Source organism: Nuphar pumila, chromosome 9 (genome assembly GCF_984573655.1).
Source record: "Nuphar pumila chromosome 9, dmNupPumi1.hap1.1, whole genome shotgun sequence".
Taxonomy (NCBI): Eukaryota; Viridiplantae; Streptophyta; class Magnoliopsida; order Nymphaeales; family Nymphaeaceae; genus Nuphar; species Nuphar pumila.
Window position 1 is genome coordinate 109,179,515 of NC_143257.1, and position 17,473 is coordinate 109,196,987.

Here is a 17,473-nt window from a genome sequence, read left to right on the forward strand (position 1 = left end):
GTTCAACCCTGGATTACTTGGATTACAACACAGATTACGCTGTCCTATTTAAGCCCCAAATACAAAGAATCAAGTCCTAATTTCTTATTTGGATCCTTAAATACGAGTTGAGGTTCAGATATGTGTATTTTTGGTAGCTCAATCCGCTCCATTATGGTTAAGTCTGTTACACAAATTTAGCCGAGTAATGAGTGGTTTGATTCTTTTATTAGCGCTATGTCCGTTGTAAGCATATGAAACAAAATAGGATGGAGTGGTTTTGTATCATTCACCACTTCTCTCAAACAGTCTATTAGGGAAGATTCTGGCATGTTTTCCATTTTCCAGGGTCGCACTAGTAGTTTTTCTTGATTTTTAATTTTTAATTTTCTTTTTATTTCTTTTTCTTGCAGCTGTTAGGCATAGTTAACTATTATTAACCTTATGTGGAGAAAAAGGTACCTTATGTGGAGAAAAACTAGCCCTAGAATTTTTGATGTTTGTTAAAATTGAGAGAAAATCAATTTTATGGTTGTCTGAAGGAATTGACATCAAATCATAAGACAGGGCTCCAACCATATTTTCCACCAGAAAACTGGTTCTAATTTCTTTCGAATCATATGAAATAAACTGTCACATAGGTGCAGGTACGGGTGTGAGACACTTTATAAAAACTTGGGTGCGGGGAGGGTATATATATAATTTTTAACAGTTTTAAGTTAACACTATGTGTAGGTGTGTCTATATATATATATCACAGGGATTCGGCTAACAGGGTGCCGCACCAGCGTCGACACGACTCAACGCGGGTGCGGGTGCGGCATCGGGTGCGGTCAACCCGACCCTGGGTGCGTTGACCGCACTTAGGGTCAGTTTTGTCCATTTTTTTAGATTTTTTAACCCCCCCCCTCCCCCGACCCCTCTTCCTGCAAGGGCAAAAACAATGACCATAAAATGCACCCTTGAAGTTTAAAAATGACTTGGCGGTTCGATGCATTAATGGACACCAGTAGCCATTTTTGCAATTTTGTGTAAAAATAAGTTACACACTTATTAGGTGTGCATTCAAAATGCACAATTATTAATATGTTTTCCTAATAAAAATTACTAAAATGTCCATAATTGTGACAATTAATACACCTAATCACCATATCAATTTTTAAATTTGTTAGGGGCATAAAATTGTGGTGAACTTGCTAACATGCATAAATGTCGTGGACCTTAACAGCTACTAGCTTACCATATATATATATATATTTCACATTTTTGCCCCTGCCGCACCCCCGCACCCAGGTTTTTTGGAAGTGCCGAATCCTCGCACCCGCACCTGCACCCATGTGACATAGTATATATATATATATAAATGAACTTGATTAGGGTTAACTGAATCTACTTTTGGATAAAAATGGACCTTAGTGTGGTGGACTTCACCTAACACAAAGGGAGCTGTGTCCAAGTGTCGCACCGGCCTGGGTGCGGGTGCGACGCAGGTGCGGTACCCTGTTAGAAGAGTCGGTGTGACATGGGAAATAAATTGCAATGAACAGCTGGTTTATTCAGTTCTCAAAACTTAACACCTAGCATTTGAGCAGTTTTAATTGTCATTGTCCTTAAGGGTATGGCTACTAAGTTGCTTCTGTTGTCAGGTTCTGGGAGAGGCTTACCAAGTTCTAAGTGACCCAGCACAACGAGTTGCTTATGATGCCTGTGGAAAAGCTGGAGTTTCAACGTCAGTTTTCTGCTTTACTTTTTATTGTTGATGAAGTATTTAAAAACTGAACTAAATTTACCTGCTGGAAACAAATTGATGAGATATGCTAAGTTGTTCACATACGTTTTTCCTCCTTTCTAGAAAGGGGAGTGACATTTGGTAACTGTCTTCCTGTACTCAGGGAGGCTATTATTGATCCTGCGGCAATTTTTGCCATGCTTTTTGGGAGTGAGCTTTTTGAAGATTACATAGGCCAGCTTGCAATGGCTTCCATGGCTTCACTTGACATTTTCACAGAAGGCGAACCATTGGATTCAAAGAAATTGCAAGAGAAAATGAGGGTAAAGTTTGCTACATTTTAACCTGTGAATATACTGTGTGATGCATCACTGAGTATGCGTAAATGAATAATTGAGAAATTCAGTTTGTCTATTAAATATATATTACCCGTTTAATCTTTTTGACATCAGTTCTTATTATACTAGATATGTGCTTTTCAAAACAATTTTTGTTTGTCATTTCTAACCATCATTTTCAGTTAACTGATTCTTCATTATTGTGTAACAGCACTATTTGGGGGTTCACAATTTGTACTTTTTATTACAGACCTTTCACATTTATCTTTGGGATTCACACCTCATGATCTATATAGGGCTATGTCATTACATGGTTCTTCTCCAGCAAAGTTGGATGTTATCATGGGCCAAGCTACCCTAGAGAGTCATGGTTAGCTGTCCCATGACAGGGGCAACCTTGTCCAGCGGAAGCCATGCTGGTGAAATTTTCTTGTAACTAATCCCAACCCAATAAAAAACTTTTGGCAGGCCCACCAACCTGTTAAGGCATAGTCTCTCTCTCTCTCTCTCTCTCTCTCTATATATATATATATATATATATATATAGATATATAGATATATATGATTACATGGTTCTTCTCTAGCAAAGTTAGATGTTATCATGGGCCGAGCTACCTTAGAGACTCATGGTTAAACTGTCCCGTGACAGGGCAAACTTGTCCAGCGGAAGCCATGCCGGTGAGATTTTCTTGAAACTAATCCCAACCCAACAAAAAGCTTTTGTCAGGCCCACCAACCTGTTATGGCATAGTCTCTCTCTCTATCTCTCCTTTAATTATGACAATGGGCTTTCCTTGAATTGGTAGTTACTTCAGGGTCTGAGTTTAGGACTAACATTGAGCTGAAATAAACTCATTCATAATCTTTAGTAAAGACTATTTTGAGATAAGAGATATTGGCTTAGGCCCTGATTTATGTAAGCCATTTTTTATGGACCAGTTCACTCTTTAGTGCAGATTGTGCAGAAGGAGAGAGAAGAAAAGCTTGCACAGGCATTAATATGCCGGCTCAATGAGTATGTCCAGGGAGACAAAGATGGATTTATTAGTCATTTCAAAGATGAAGCTTCAGGGCTCTCAAACGCAGGTTATTTATTCCTGCTTTGTTCTGTTGCTTTAAGCATTAAACTAGTTTGTACTGTTGGTAGATGATTGGATGTAGAAAATACAAACCTTGTATCGTTTAAGGGATGCTTCAGTTTTTAACAATATTCAATTCAATAGTTGACTACTTTTGTTCAATGGGGAAAACGTAATTTCAGGTAACCGTGATGGATTCACCTTGCTCTAGGCAGTCTGTTTTGCATTCTTCCATGCGCTTCATGATAAAGGAGAAATAGTTGAGCTGTATTCAATTATCTTCAGATCATAATCCTGTTACCTATCATTCACCATGATAAAATTTTTGTCATCACAAGTTCCACGCTCTCTGGAAGTTATTTCACCTGGTTTTGAGCTTCTTCCCTTATTTAGGAGAAAAGATGCAACATATTGGAACCTTTGTCACATGGGTATGCCAAATCACCCCTTGACAACATGGCAGGGTACGGCTGTGGGTTCTTGGTGTATACCCAATGCATTTTGGGCTTGGCTTCATCAAACCTGACCCCGACTTGACCGAGGAACCAGTTTTTTTTTTTTGAGGTTTTTTTCTTTTTCAGCTTTTGTAAGGCTTGACTGGGTCAAAGGGATCCACCACTACTAATGGCACAAAGGAGGAGGGAGGAGCAAGGGAGAAAGAGAGAAGAGAAAGAAGAGGGAAAAATTAGGGAGGGTTAAAAATAGAAGGGAGGAAGAGAAAGAAGAATTAGGAGAGAGAAGAGGGAAAAAGGAGGAAGGGTTAAAGAAAAAAGGGAAGAGAAAGAAAGAAAAATTAGGGGAGAGAGAGAGAGTTGGTTGCCCTTCTCACCTGTTTTTCTTTTAATGAAATAAAAAATCTCATTTAGGCCTCTACTTATTTTTTTATTTTTAAAAAGTTTCCTTTTACCCTTTCCTGTATTCAAAATATCACCTTCTTCCTCTGTTTTTCTTAAAAATAAGAAATATGAGATATGGATCCTGACCTGATACAGATCTTTAAAACCAAACTTTAAATAAATAAGTATATATTGTTGTACCCTCATACCAACATTTTAAAAGATTGCTGTGTCTTACCACCCACAAAACCCACACCCACCGCTGTACCCATACCTATGTGACATAAGTTGAACATATTGTAGTTTCTGTACTAAATATGCTGCTGTTTCATCTCTAGTTCACTACCTGTGTGGCAGTCTATGTCACAATGATACGGGTACGGAAGCTTACGTGACAGGGGTTCAGAAAAATTTTCAAAAGATACTGCAAGACATATATATATATATATATATATATATATATATATATATATATATATATATATATATATATATATATATATATATATATATAATGTATGAAATATTTTGTATTGTTTCTTTAATTTTTTTTTTATTTAATACTTATTAAAGCATGTTGATATTAATAATATAATTAATATAAATATTTTATATCACCCACCTAAAGGGATTTTTTGTAATATTTATTGAGATGTCTCTCTCTCTCATAAATCATAATATAATCATGTGATTGATAAAATAGGGATATTCCATTTAGGGGCCACCTTTTGACCCTAATTCCAAATATGGGCCAAACTTTCCCTGAAAACTGCAAACCAAGGGCCTGCATTTAATATTATCCTTTAACTCAGGTTATATCACAAGCCAAATTACTACAATGACCTTCATTAATGAGAGTTCAAACTAATTACTTTTTCTCTTTTTAAGAGGATGAATGGGTACTTTTCAATTTTCAAAGGACGTTACAAGAAATAAAAAAGGAATCACGTTTTTCAAGATGACATGTCATCTCTCTCTCTCTCTGGACCAAGGTTGTAAGTATCTATCGTTACTTGTATTAGTTGGGCTCAAATTAAGACCATATCGTATCGTGTAAAATATTGTAAAATTTTAATTAAAAATTTATAAAAAATTAAAAAAAAAAATGAGCACAAATTCTAAAAAAATCATCACATGAAACAATAATGAATTGCACAAAATAAGACATCATAAAACATAAAATAATATATAATCATAGATAATATTGCATACATATCTCACAAGAACAACGAAAAATATTAAATATCTTGCAATTAAGAACATGCCACGAGACTCATACTTTCATATTACATAAAAAAAACAAAACAACCAAGTTTATAAACAATTAAGTGTTAAATAACAAGTTTTTTTAAAACATATTATATAAAACCTCAATAATCATAGTCATCTTCATTATCATTATCTTCTTCTTCTTCTCCTCCTTCGACATCCACATTGTCCCCAAGATACGTGGGGTCTTCATTATTTACATTCTCCTTCCACGTTGATCTACTGAATGTCCTCTTTATTAAAAAAGTCCCTGCCTCTTGTTTAACTCATGTATTCAATTCATAAAAAATGTTCCAAACTGATGGGATCAAATTGCTCTTTGTGCCTCCTTGATGATAGCTTTTCGATTTTCCTAAAAAGATGTCACGAAAAAATTAAAATTAGTTGAGTTTTGAATTATTTATTTATTTTTTAGATAAATACATGAAAATAACAAATAAACTTTAGAATTTTATATACCTATACCCCATTCGTAAGTTGTAGCGAATGTAGACGAGGTCATTGAGCATTTTGTGGTCCGATCTGTTTCTTTTTATATGGATTTGCTCAAAGACACTTTAATTTCACTCGCATTCACTTGCACTACACATTTGACTAAGAATGCGAATGACAAAAGCTCTCAAATTTGGAACATCACTTCAAAACCTAGGCCACCACATGTATGAAAAAAAAAAGAAAATGAGAAATCAGTAAGACAATAATAGATACAATCATATAAAACATTATAACTAAATAACAATATAAAATTAAAATTGAAATAAACAAAATAAATTACCTAGACGCATTATGACACGGTTTCGTAGTGTTGTAGGTCTCCCCATATCATATAATGTATTATCATAAGTTTTCATTTCCTTATGAATTTGATCTTGAATGCTATACTTATGGTTCAACATTTCGTTGCAATCCATAAGTCATTTATTGACTTTCCTGTCCATTTTAAACGTTGGAGAGTATCTAAATACAAGATTTAAATAATATGCTGCAACATAAAGATGTTGATGAAGTTACCTAGTCTACTTATGGTCAATGATGTTCTATATAGGTATGTACATTTTTTTCTTTTCCTTCAAATTATCTTTAATGACCTCTTTTACCTTATTCATAGCCTCATATAGATAACCCATAGCTGGTCTGTCTTCATTGTTAACCAATCGAAGCACCTTCACTAAAAGTATAGTTATTCTCAAAAACTTCACGCATGAATTCAAGAATTCACTTATGAATACAATATCTACAATTTCTCTTAGGCGTTCTTTTTTGTGCATGAGGATATGCATTTTACTCATCTAATGAAAACAAAATTTTTAGTGCAACTCTATTCTTTACTAGACTTTGCACTGTAAAAAAACCCGTAGCAAATCTAGTAAATGCACTATGAATCGACTTAGCACCACTAGTGTACTTTTTGATTAGGCTCAAAACTCATTCATGATTGTAAATAAATTTAATAATTTCAACTTAGCACCACCAGTGTACTTTCTGATTAGACTCAAAAACCATGCATGATTGTAAACAAATTTAGTAATTTCTTGGTAGCATTTAACTGTCTACTTTATCTCATCCATGCTGTCGTTGTCTTTAAGCATGAGGTCTATGCAATGGGTAGCACATAAGGTCCAACATAATGACTCAAAATTTTTTGTCAATTGTTTTTCTGTTACTCTATAATTTGCTGCATTATCAATAATAAATTGTATAATATTTTGAGGTTAAACCTTTTCCACAACCTGATCAACAACTTCGAGCAATACGTTCGCTGTCTTGGGCATATCAGACATATCAATTGACTTAAAAAACATAGTTACTTTGGGACAATAGACAAAAAAATTTATCAAGGTCCTTGACTTTCTGTCTGCACACCCATCTCCCATGAAGCTACACCCAGTTTCTCTTCATAACTGCCTCATCTAATCACAATATGACTTTACTTCTTTCACATTAGTATCTAAAACTTTTTCTCTCAAAGCATGATATGAAGGCCTAATTATATCTAGACTTGATATTGGTTATGACATCTGCCATTACCTGAAAATAAAAAAAAAATGTCGCATTGAAAGGAATACAGGCATCATAGAAACATTTCTCAACCGCGACATTGGCCTGCTTGACTAAATGTTGAGTGGTTGTAGCAGTACGAATGTCGGGTTGCGCCCCAAGGGCAGTCCTAGAAGGGAAAATTCTCCAAACAAAGCCTCTAGATCTACCTCCTTTTGAATAACTCTCTCATCTTCTTATTTCTCCTCATCATCTTCTTTTTGTGCTCGCGATGACATTATTATTGGCATTAGCTATACCTTTCTCCTTCGCTGCAGAACTTTCTATTTCTGATCCTATGCTAGGGGTTGTAAGATCAGAAGTAGAGAGCTCATCTTCATCATATACATCCTCTCAGAGCTCCACATACCCTATTTGTGCCTCATTCATCTCTTTTTCTTGTCTTTTTCTTCTCAGGCCATCAAGTAATTGCCGACATTACCATTTCACAACATCCGACAATTTCCTTGACGTGCATGCAACAACATTAAGATGTGTCACAGCTAAATGATGCTTCAACTGAGAGACATTACTCGAAAAAGTATTTTGGTAATAGTTGCACTTGATTTTAAATCATTTTTCACTCATTACTTGAGTGCTCTATTACCATGCCGGATACTCTGATACCATCTTTTTCCAAAAAAACTCAATAAGAAGCAAATAATAGGGATTTTTTATATTAACCCACTTGAGTGAAAAAATAGTAGAAATGCACTCTTATTCGAGCCAATCACAAAAATCCTCTCTAGCGCACAAATCGGTCCCTAAATCTCTCTCACGGCTCATAGGGTGCATGAGTTCCCCTTTACTGGCCAAATGAGGGAGTTGGCCCTCAAAAGGTATGTAAAACCCAAAAGTTAAAAAGTTTCAACCCCTTAAGTGTGTCGATACCGTATCGAGCGATACAAGGGTGTATCGTACTTATCAAAAACCTCAATAGTAATGATACATATCGTATCATATCGTACGATACAACACAATACTTACAACATTGCCCTGGACAAGTATCTGCAATGTCTGAGACATGGAGTTGGACACGTTTTGGAGCGTGTCACCAGCGTGTCGCACTTCGTGTCCGAACATGTCATCTGTGACACAAGCTCATTTGGGAGTGCCATTGTGACATAGGTGGCAGTGCTTTAAGAGGTGTAAGTCTCAAGTTATTGAAATGAAACAATACAAATACAATAGAATGCTACTAAGGGTTACAAGAGATCACAATTACAATAGGGCTACTAATGGTCTAATCACAATCTCAACAAAAGAGAGAATCACCAAACACAAGTCACTATAAAATGTATTGAACCAGAACAATGCTTAGAAAAACACATATTCATACAAGAGAGAGCTCTATTTATAGAGCCAAAGAGGAGAGAAAAAAGGAGGCAGTCCATCTAGTAGTTGGACTGCCTCCAACAGTCTACTAGCCTGTCCCTATTACATGATGTGAAATGACAAAAAATCCCCTTATATATATAATAGAAGGAGAAAAGAAAATAAAAAAAGGAAAAAAAGAAATGAAGAAGAAAAATGAGGGGAGAAAAAAAGGAAAGAGCGAAAATGAAGACCCTGACTCCTAGTTGCCTAGGCCTAGGCAATGGGCCTCAACTAGCCAACTAAGCACCTAGTCAATGCGTTTGACTACATAGGGTGCAATTCAGTATTTGTCCATTATGAGGTCTAATATTGCATTTAACATGGGATCAAGTATACCATTATTGCATTTAACATGGGATCAAGTATACCAATTTATGCACTCTCCGGTAGTGGTTAATGTGGGAGCACTTAAAGGTACTATGAGGTATGCCAAGGGCACTCTGAATCAAGGGTTAATTCATTTCAGAATGATCCCAAGGATATGCATATACATCAAATGGTTGGTTTCTCTGATGCGGATTGAGCTAGAGATCATGATCAAGGAGATCAATTTCAGGCCATGTGTGTTTCTTGATAAGAATTTGATTTCCTAGAAAAGTAACAAGCAAAAAAGTGTGGTAAGATTGAGTACTGAAGCTAAGTAAAGAGCTCTCGTAGATTTGGTGGCTGAGATTATGTAAATAACGGGTCTTATGAATGTTTTAAATATCAGCAAGAGTGACCTAGCATTAATATACAATCCGGTTTTACATGACAGAAGCAGGCACTTTCAGATTGATTATCACTTTGTTCAAGAACAAGTGGAGCTCGGCAAACTAAAATTGAAATTTGTGGCCTCACAACATCAAATTTCTGACATATTCACAAGATGATTATATAAAGAAAGGCATGATATGCTGAAGAACAAGTTATGCATGTTCAATAACCATGCACAACTTTAGGGGAAGTGTTAACGTGAAGATTATATTTCACAAGGGAATTTTTGGCATTTTATTTATTCTTTATTTGGGTCTTCGTATGGACTTGTATGCAATTTTATTTGGGTCATGTTTGTATGGCATATGTTGTAATTTCTTTTAAGTTTTAATCATTGCTTGTATTCTGTCCTCTTAAGGAATCATTATATTAATGAAATATGATTAGGTGCCACCTCTCACCTTGAGAAGCAGATGGGTTTTCTGTTCCTTAAGACATTGCAGTTGCATGGTATCCAATCTCCATGAAATATAGTAGCTAACTTGAACACAAGGAATCCATAAGCTGCTACTGTAACCTGTTGGCTGTTACACAATCGAAAAGTACACAGATACATGAAAAATAGAATGGTTAAAATTGTAATTTCACTCGACAGTTTCCATTCAAGATTTGGACGTAGGCTGACTTAGGCACTTATTTGAGGCATTTCATAAAAGGTTAAGTGTGTCATTTCAAAATTTTGAAATGTCAGGTGGTCAGGCGTTCATATGTAAATTACCCCTCTAAAAACGCATGCACATGATTTGCATGAAATGGACTATGTTAAATCCATTTGTGCAGTCTGATCTACTTGAAAATGCATGAACAGGTGAGATTCCACTCGTTGACGCATTTTTTCCAATTTCAGTTTGTCTAGTTTTTCTGTTACTTAGACATGTATTTTTGAACAGCTATTGGAGTTGGTATGTTGAACACTATCGGCTACATATATGTAAGACAGGCTGCAAAACAGCTAGGAAAGACGGTAAAATATCTGGGGGTTCCATTCATTGCTGAATGGTTCAGAAATAAAGGCCACTTCATCAAATCTCAAGTGACAGCTGCAACTGGTAAGGGCTTTTTTGAACTCTTTTAGATATTGCCATATCCAACACGTGGAAACAACTGCCAGTTTAATTTATTTTTTTCTCCCATTTCAGGTGCAATTGCTCTGATCCAGCTGCAAGAAGACATGAAGCGTCAATTGAATGCAGAGGGAAACTATACAGAAGAAGAGCTTGAAGGGTACCTAAAGGAGCACAAAAAAGTTATGATAGATTCTCTGTGGAAGCTTAATGTGGCCGACATAGAAGCAACACTTTCTCGTGTCTGTCAAATGGTGTGTTCTATTTTATTTTTTTGTGCTTAATGAAATGGCCCTGTATTTGTCTGCTGAAATTGGCCATCTATGTTTAAGAACAGGTGCTTCAGGACAACTCTGTTAAGAAAGAAGAGCTTCGAGCTCGTGCAATGGGTTTGAAAGCTCTTGGAAAAATATTTCAGGTGGTTTCTTATGGTATCTGTTAGTAGGAATTACAATTAGATTAAGGCAAATTCTTCCATTACCAACATCTGGATCTGTTGCTTTGCAGTCTGCAAAATCAGCCAATTGCAGGGATCCTGATGTTACATTGAACTTTGGACGACAGAGATTGAATGAAAATGAGCAGAACAATGATTCAAGTTCTCCAGATTCATCACCCAAGGCTTCATATTCAGAATATCCATCTTATATGGCTGCTTCAGCCTCCTCTCAGGTGCACTTGAGATCTATCTCTAATCTTCAGTGCTCTTAGAAATTCTGGGAGCATCCTCTGCATAGTTTGTATTCATAATGTACTGTTTTGTTGGTAACAGAGCCCGTATGTGAAAAGCCCACTTGCTTTTGAATCCCAGAATAGTTTCCCAATATCGGTTGCACCTCCTGGTGCTCAGAGGCAGCCTTTGTCAACAAGGAAGGAGTGAGTGTGCTTTCTGTATTATTTCTTACTGTACATCTTGCCTCGTTTCAGTGGAAAGATTAGTCTGTAAAATGGAAGGGTATTAGGGTAGTCGATTGTGGAGAGGTAGGTGGTGGACAGGTATAAGCAATTTTAGTAGTGACCTTATGGCCCTGCCTGTATCTCTTGTTTGTTAATGAGTGAGATCTCTCCTTGCTTCATCAGGGTTGAAATTGGCATCGTGCGTCCAACTTATCGATGATTTTCTTCATCTATTTGTAATATTTATTATCTGCATGTGTTTTATAGAAGAATTCTTCATTTCTTTTTTCTGCACTGATTGTTATGTTGCCCTTGGGACTATATACGTATCTGAACAGCTGGTCAGCGTAAAACCAACATTTGAGCTAGCAATTTTTATTTTTTGGGACTTGCCTTGGATAAAGTTGTTTGTGGACATTTTGATTTGAATTAGGGGGAATTGCAATTCTTCATGATCAACTCACGCACCAAAAGGAAAGAGAAACAACTTTTGATTTTTTCACCCTTGAAGATGCTTGGACCGATGAATTTTTTGGCTATGGGTGTGAATATCTTGGACCTCAGATAAGTGAATTTAATCTGTCGTGGGCTCATACTTGGGTTTGAGATAAACACACTTTATCTTCACCAACCCAGATCAGCTTCATTAAGCACCACTGGAGCTGATCCCATTAGGTTCAGACCGGATCTATAACCATACTGTGCCAACCTCTCTAGGGTTGTCAATTCTTAATGGCTTTCAACTCCTTGAGTAGCGAATTGAGCATGTTGTCGTGGTGATGGAAAAAATGATTGAAAGTTGGCACTCTAAATAGGGGAAGAGCTAGAAATCTAAACTAGGGTGGTCACAGATGCACTGTAAAAAAGAAAAAAATATTTAAAAAATCAAAAAATTATTGTAAAACTTACTTTTGCCAATTATGCATATCGACACAATTAATGACGAGCCTCATTGATCTAGTCTTGTAGGACCTTTTGATAATTGAAGTCCCAAGTTCACACCAAGTATGCAATATCAATCTAATATTTACATTGTAGAAATATTTGAAAGGGAAAACAACCTCCATAAAAGTATAGCAATATGAAAGTCCAAAAAAAATTAAACAAAGAAAAAAACCTAAAATCACAACAGAATTAAACATGCAGTTATGAATATTACTAATTGAAAACACAATGAAAACCCTAAAATTTGAAAATCCTAATAAAAAATAAAATAAAATCAACGTTATTGCTAATTGAAAAGAAAAAAAAGCAGAGAAAACGATAACCCTAATTAGACATTCATGTCATTTGAGACAATGCAAATAAAAAACCTAAATCCTAACAAAAGTCATAGATCTCTCATCTATACGAATTTATTAAAAAAACCTTAATATTCTAACAAAAAACCAAGCACTCATTATTGATGGTTTATGCTTAATGCTAATTGAAAAAGAAAATCACAATAAAACCCCAAAACCATGATTAAACATTTATGTCATAAAAAAAACAAATCAAAACCCTAATTTCCACAAACATCATAAATTATGAATTTATGCTAATTGATAAAAACTCTCTAGTATTCTAACCAAAATCAAATCACATAATAGTCATTGATTCTTACCTAATGCTAATTAGAAAAAAACAAAAAATCCTTAAAATAATAACTAAACATTTGCCATTCTGAAAAAATCAAATCAAAACCTTAAATCCTAACAAACATCATACATAGATATGCTAGTAGAGAAAAAAACCTAAGTAAATGTTTATGTCAATTTTTTTGAAGGAAAATATTTGTCATTTAAAAACTAAAATAAAAACATAAATATAAAAAAAATCAAAGATTTAAGGGTTTGATGACCAAAATCAGACACTCATTAATGGAATCATGATTATTGATAATTAAAAATAAAAATACAAAAAAAACCGTAAAACCTTAATTAAATATTCATGACATTTGAAAAAAAAAACTACCCTAAATCCTAAAGTAAATTATAGATTTATGCTAATTGAAAAAACAAAAAAACCAATATTCTAACCAAAATCAAGCATTCATTATTCATGACGAATGCTAATTGAAAAAAAATAAACCCTAAACACTAATCAAACTTTCATGCTATTAAAAAAAATTAAATCAAATACCTAAACCTAATAAACATTAAACATTATGCTAATTGAAAAAAAAAACTCATAAGATCAAAATCTTATCAAGAATTCATCCATGATTCATGGAATACTTAAAAAAATAGAAACAACTAAAAAGACAGAGAACACCGAAAAAACCTAATTCAGCTCTACGAAGACCCGGCCACTGAGCCACCAGGGAGTGCATCTGAGAAGGCATTGGATGTTGAACAGCCAGAGGCAGCTCGGCAAAGAGAGAGAGAGAGAGAGAGAGAGAGAGAGAGAGAGAGAGACGAGTCGGGAGGGGGGGGAGGGCATGCTGAAAACATTGGGTCAGGGCGGGTGGGAAACAACCTGACCTTTCAAAGGGTTAGGGTGGGCATTGCCACCCAGACCCAACGTTTGACATTGTCACTGTGGGCACTGCCCACCTTCACTGTCACCCCTTAATGGGGAAATTTCTGGGTCAGGGTAGGCACGTGCCCACTATGACCCTAATGTGGCTCCGCCCCTGCCTCTAAATGCAACGGTATTATTTCTTTTTTCCCTGGAATGAGTAGTGGTGACGGTCTCAGCCGTTATTTTTTAACGTTCTCAATTGAACTAGTGACGGCTATAGCCACCACTGTATATCTATCTATAATATATGAGTTAGCATGACAGCTAAAGCCGACCCCATAAGTAACAGTGATCCTTTGAACCGTGAAGAACATCGGGCCATGACTAATCAGGGCCAGCTGGCCTCATTGATATTTGACGCCACCGCCTAGGAGAGGGTGGTGTATGTTCCCGCTGGAACACGGGGCCGCGTGTTCAGGGGTCCGAATGAGTGCCACGTGGCACTCATTCGGCTGGTTATGTCCGAAGGAAGATCTTGGGTTTCACAATATATCTTCCTCCGTACACAACCAGCCCAGCCGAATGAGAACACGGGGTAACATACAACCTGCTCGGACCGCCTAGGGCCTCAAATGAAAAAAAAATATAACACTTATATTTCACATGCATGAAAAAAAAAATGAAGAAATATGGGCTTTCAATGAAATATGCATAGTGCCTCAACTTCTCTTGAGCCTCCCGTCACTGATTGAATTGGTGACAACTCCGAGCGTCTTCTATGACGGCTCAAGGCCATCCCTGTTTCCTAGTTATGGTGCACTGAGATCTCAATCTAAAGGGAAGTTCCACAAAAATGTAAATTTGGTTCCTGAATTAGAGAGAGAAGAGAAAATCTCATATACTGGTTGTAATCATCATTCCAACTTATAAATGGAACCGCACTTACTCTAAAGTGGAGAGAAAGAGAGAGAGAGAGTAACTTTGGTTGGTACCTTTGTAGGAATGTAGAGTGTGACGGGAAGGAAGAAACAAAGGAACTGGGCCAGAGAGAGAGAGAGAGAGAGAGATGCCATTTTCAGAGCACCACCACAAAGAGAGCCAAGTCTCAATTTCTATTCCAAAACATTATCTCAAATGAAAAGGTTGAGCCCGATCTATAATTGAGGCTATTTAGTTCTCAAGGTGGCCTTGGTATAAAATGTAGGCAGGCTAAGAAAGGAATGAGGTGTGCTCAAACCATCCCTAATCCATAATTTGAGATCCAACATGATAACTCAATCCAAACAACAAACAAATATCCATGTTAAATGGGTATGGGCACGTCTGCTCATTCAAGTACATTAACCCTCCCAACACAATAAGGTCGCACTGCCGCCCAATAACCGATTAGCCCTGGAGTTACAAAGTTGATTCCATGAACCAATTTACAAAAAAATATGAGAGCCCTTTTTACAGATCGGAACTCTAAGTCTAAGTTCTAAATAAGTATTCAATGCTCCAACAAGGTCCAATTTTTGGGTTCCGATCTGCACGATCCAGGGCCCACCGGATCTACTATACTGGGTGATAATATCGAGTGCATTGGTTCTATTATTGCAGAGTTTATTGTTATCCAGATGATGACTACCATTATTGATTAGATTTTAGTCGTTCATGGATAGATGTTTAGGAAAAGACAATGTGTTGCCATATGGAACCTTGTCATTTTCTTATATTTAGGATTACATCTAGTAATGATGAAGTGTTACACTATTCGGGTTCAATGTAGTGTTCCAACTATAATACCTGCACTTTTTCATGAATATTTTTACAAATAATAAATGGATAATGATAATAAGAGGTATGAAATAAATAAATTAGATTTCAGAAAAAAATAAAACAACTAAGTTGTCCTGCCAACCCTAGTGAAAATCACACTCAAAACCAATTTCAGTAAAAATGTCATTTCTAAGAAGAAAATTTAGATAATTACGACAAATTAGCATTCGAAAGAATTTCATATGAATTTGAAATAATTTGGTCTACATGTAGTGTCATTCCATTTAAAATTAAAATTTAATTTTAAAAATTTTGAAATCCAAATTACCAAATAAAGTTAATTAATAAAATAAATATTATGGAATAGAAAATTAGATTTAAACAAATTAAATAAATTAATAGAGGTCCATAGGTGGGGAGTCCCCTATGGGGCCCATCCTACATGGCACCTCAAGTTAAAATTGAAACTTTTTAAAACTTAAAAAAGACAAAAGAGGATTTTAAAAGTTTTTAAAAACCAAATAGGAGAGGGTAAAGTCAAAAGTTTCCAAATTCCATGGAAACCCTCCCAAGGAGGGCCGTCCCATCCTAGAAGATTCTAGGATGGGATGATAAGCCAAAGAAAAAAAATAGATATGGAAAGTTTGAAAGAAGGAAATAAAAATAAATAAATAAAAGAGAACAAAAAGAAAATAGACCAAGTTAAGTTGTTTGCCAAGAGGTCTAGCCTTGTGGACCCCCTTGCTTAGCATCCAAACTATATGATATACATTAATGTATATCATATGAATGCTAGAAGTAATTAAGTAAAGAAAATAATATATTACGTATAAAAAATAAATAAATGCTTAAGGAAATTAAGGAAGAGAAAAGAAAGAAAGTAGAAGGCTTTATTCAAGGGCTGAGATTTAATCTCAGCACCTTGGAAAGAGATAGAGGAGGTAGGGCTTTATAAAAGAGAGGGAGTGGCTCACGCCCCGCCTATTTGCCCTTTTTGAAAAAATGTATCTCTTCTCTCTATCTCCATCTTCTTCTTCTTTTTCTCCTTCTTTATTGAGTTTTTTCTCTTTCACATCATAAGGAGGGCTATACCACACGTTGAAGTGAGGCCGAGCATCAGGCTAAAACCACCTTACGAAGTGGAGGAGGTGAATCAAGTAGAGAAACCGGTCTCTCGATGATCGAATTTGGGTTTTTTCGTAAAAAGGTAGGGGTTTTTATTCTTTACGCGTAGATTGAAACTCGTATGCATGAGTTTGTTTTAATTCTAAATAGATAAACCCTGCATCAAACCTCTCGTATGAGTATTCAATGTTGGATCTATCATATTTAGAGTAGAGGCAATTTTAGAGATTTATGACCATTTCAAACACTCGATTTGCACTTGAATCGATTTTAAGGATTTAAAACAAAATCAGGTTGTATACACATATGCGTGTATACATATCGAATCTGATATGTATACACACATATACGTGTAAGAAAGACTTTGGTTTAGAGTATTAGCCAAAAAAAAAATCATGTATATGCATTTTAGCCGAATATGGGCAAATCAGGAAAATCGATTAGCCCGAATTCGATGCATGAAGGGTTTTCGAATGAAAATCCTTTGTGGATCCAAAAGGGTGTTAAAGAAGTAGGGACTGATCAGATCCCACAGTGGGGGTCGGTTCAGTTCCTAGAAAAAAAAGGAGAATTTTGAAAATGCCTAGGTTTTATACAAAACGTGTGTATTGGATTAATTGAAAAAAAGAGGCTTTCAAGTTCTATAGGAGGATAGGTAATTGTTTTTTATAAAATAAATTAGCATCCTTGCTTTATTTCTCTCATTCATGGTATATACTATTAATAATTTTTTTTTGAAAATATACAATATTTCCTGTGAAAAAAATATCATGAATGCATGAAATTA

At 35.7% G+C, this 17,473-nt stretch overlaps 1 protein-coding gene across 1 annotated transcript; it reads left to right on the top strand.

The window, feature by feature from the left end:
- The first annotated feature begins 1,588 nt into the window (after positions 1 to 1,588).
- On the top strand, positions 1,589 to 11,655 carry LOC149828838 (chaperone protein dnaJ 10-like). Its single transcript, XM_090016987.1, has 8 exons — positions 1,589 to 1,708; positions 1,872 to 2,031; positions 3,003 to 3,132; positions 10,291 to 10,449; positions 10,540 to 10,718; positions 10,802 to 10,882; positions 10,972 to 11,136; positions 11,237 to 11,655. Exons 2-8 carry the CDS (start codon positions 1,906 to 1,908, stop codon positions 11,342 to 11,344), a joined length of 948 nt encoding a protein of 315 aa, XP_089873113.1. The 5' UTR covers positions 1,589 to 1,708; positions 1,872 to 1,905; the 3' UTR covers positions 11,345 to 11,655.
- Positions 11,656 to 17,473: the final 5,818 nt, after the last annotated feature.

Bases quoted from the DNA above. Each gene is read 5' to 3' on its own strand.
- LOC149828838 (XM_090016987.1), top strand. From the start codon at position 1,906: ATGCTTTTTGGGAGTGAGCTTTTTGAAGATTACATAGGCCAGCTTGCA. The intron at 10,883-10,971 runs GTGGTTTCTTAT...GTTGCTTTGCAG, and splicing joins CTCTTGGAAAAATATTTCAG to TCTGCAAAATCAGCCAATTG. The intron at 11,137-11,236 runs GTGCACTTGAGA...TGTTGGTAACAG, and splicing joins CTGCTTCAGCCTCCTCTCAG to AGCCCGTATGTGAAAAGCCC.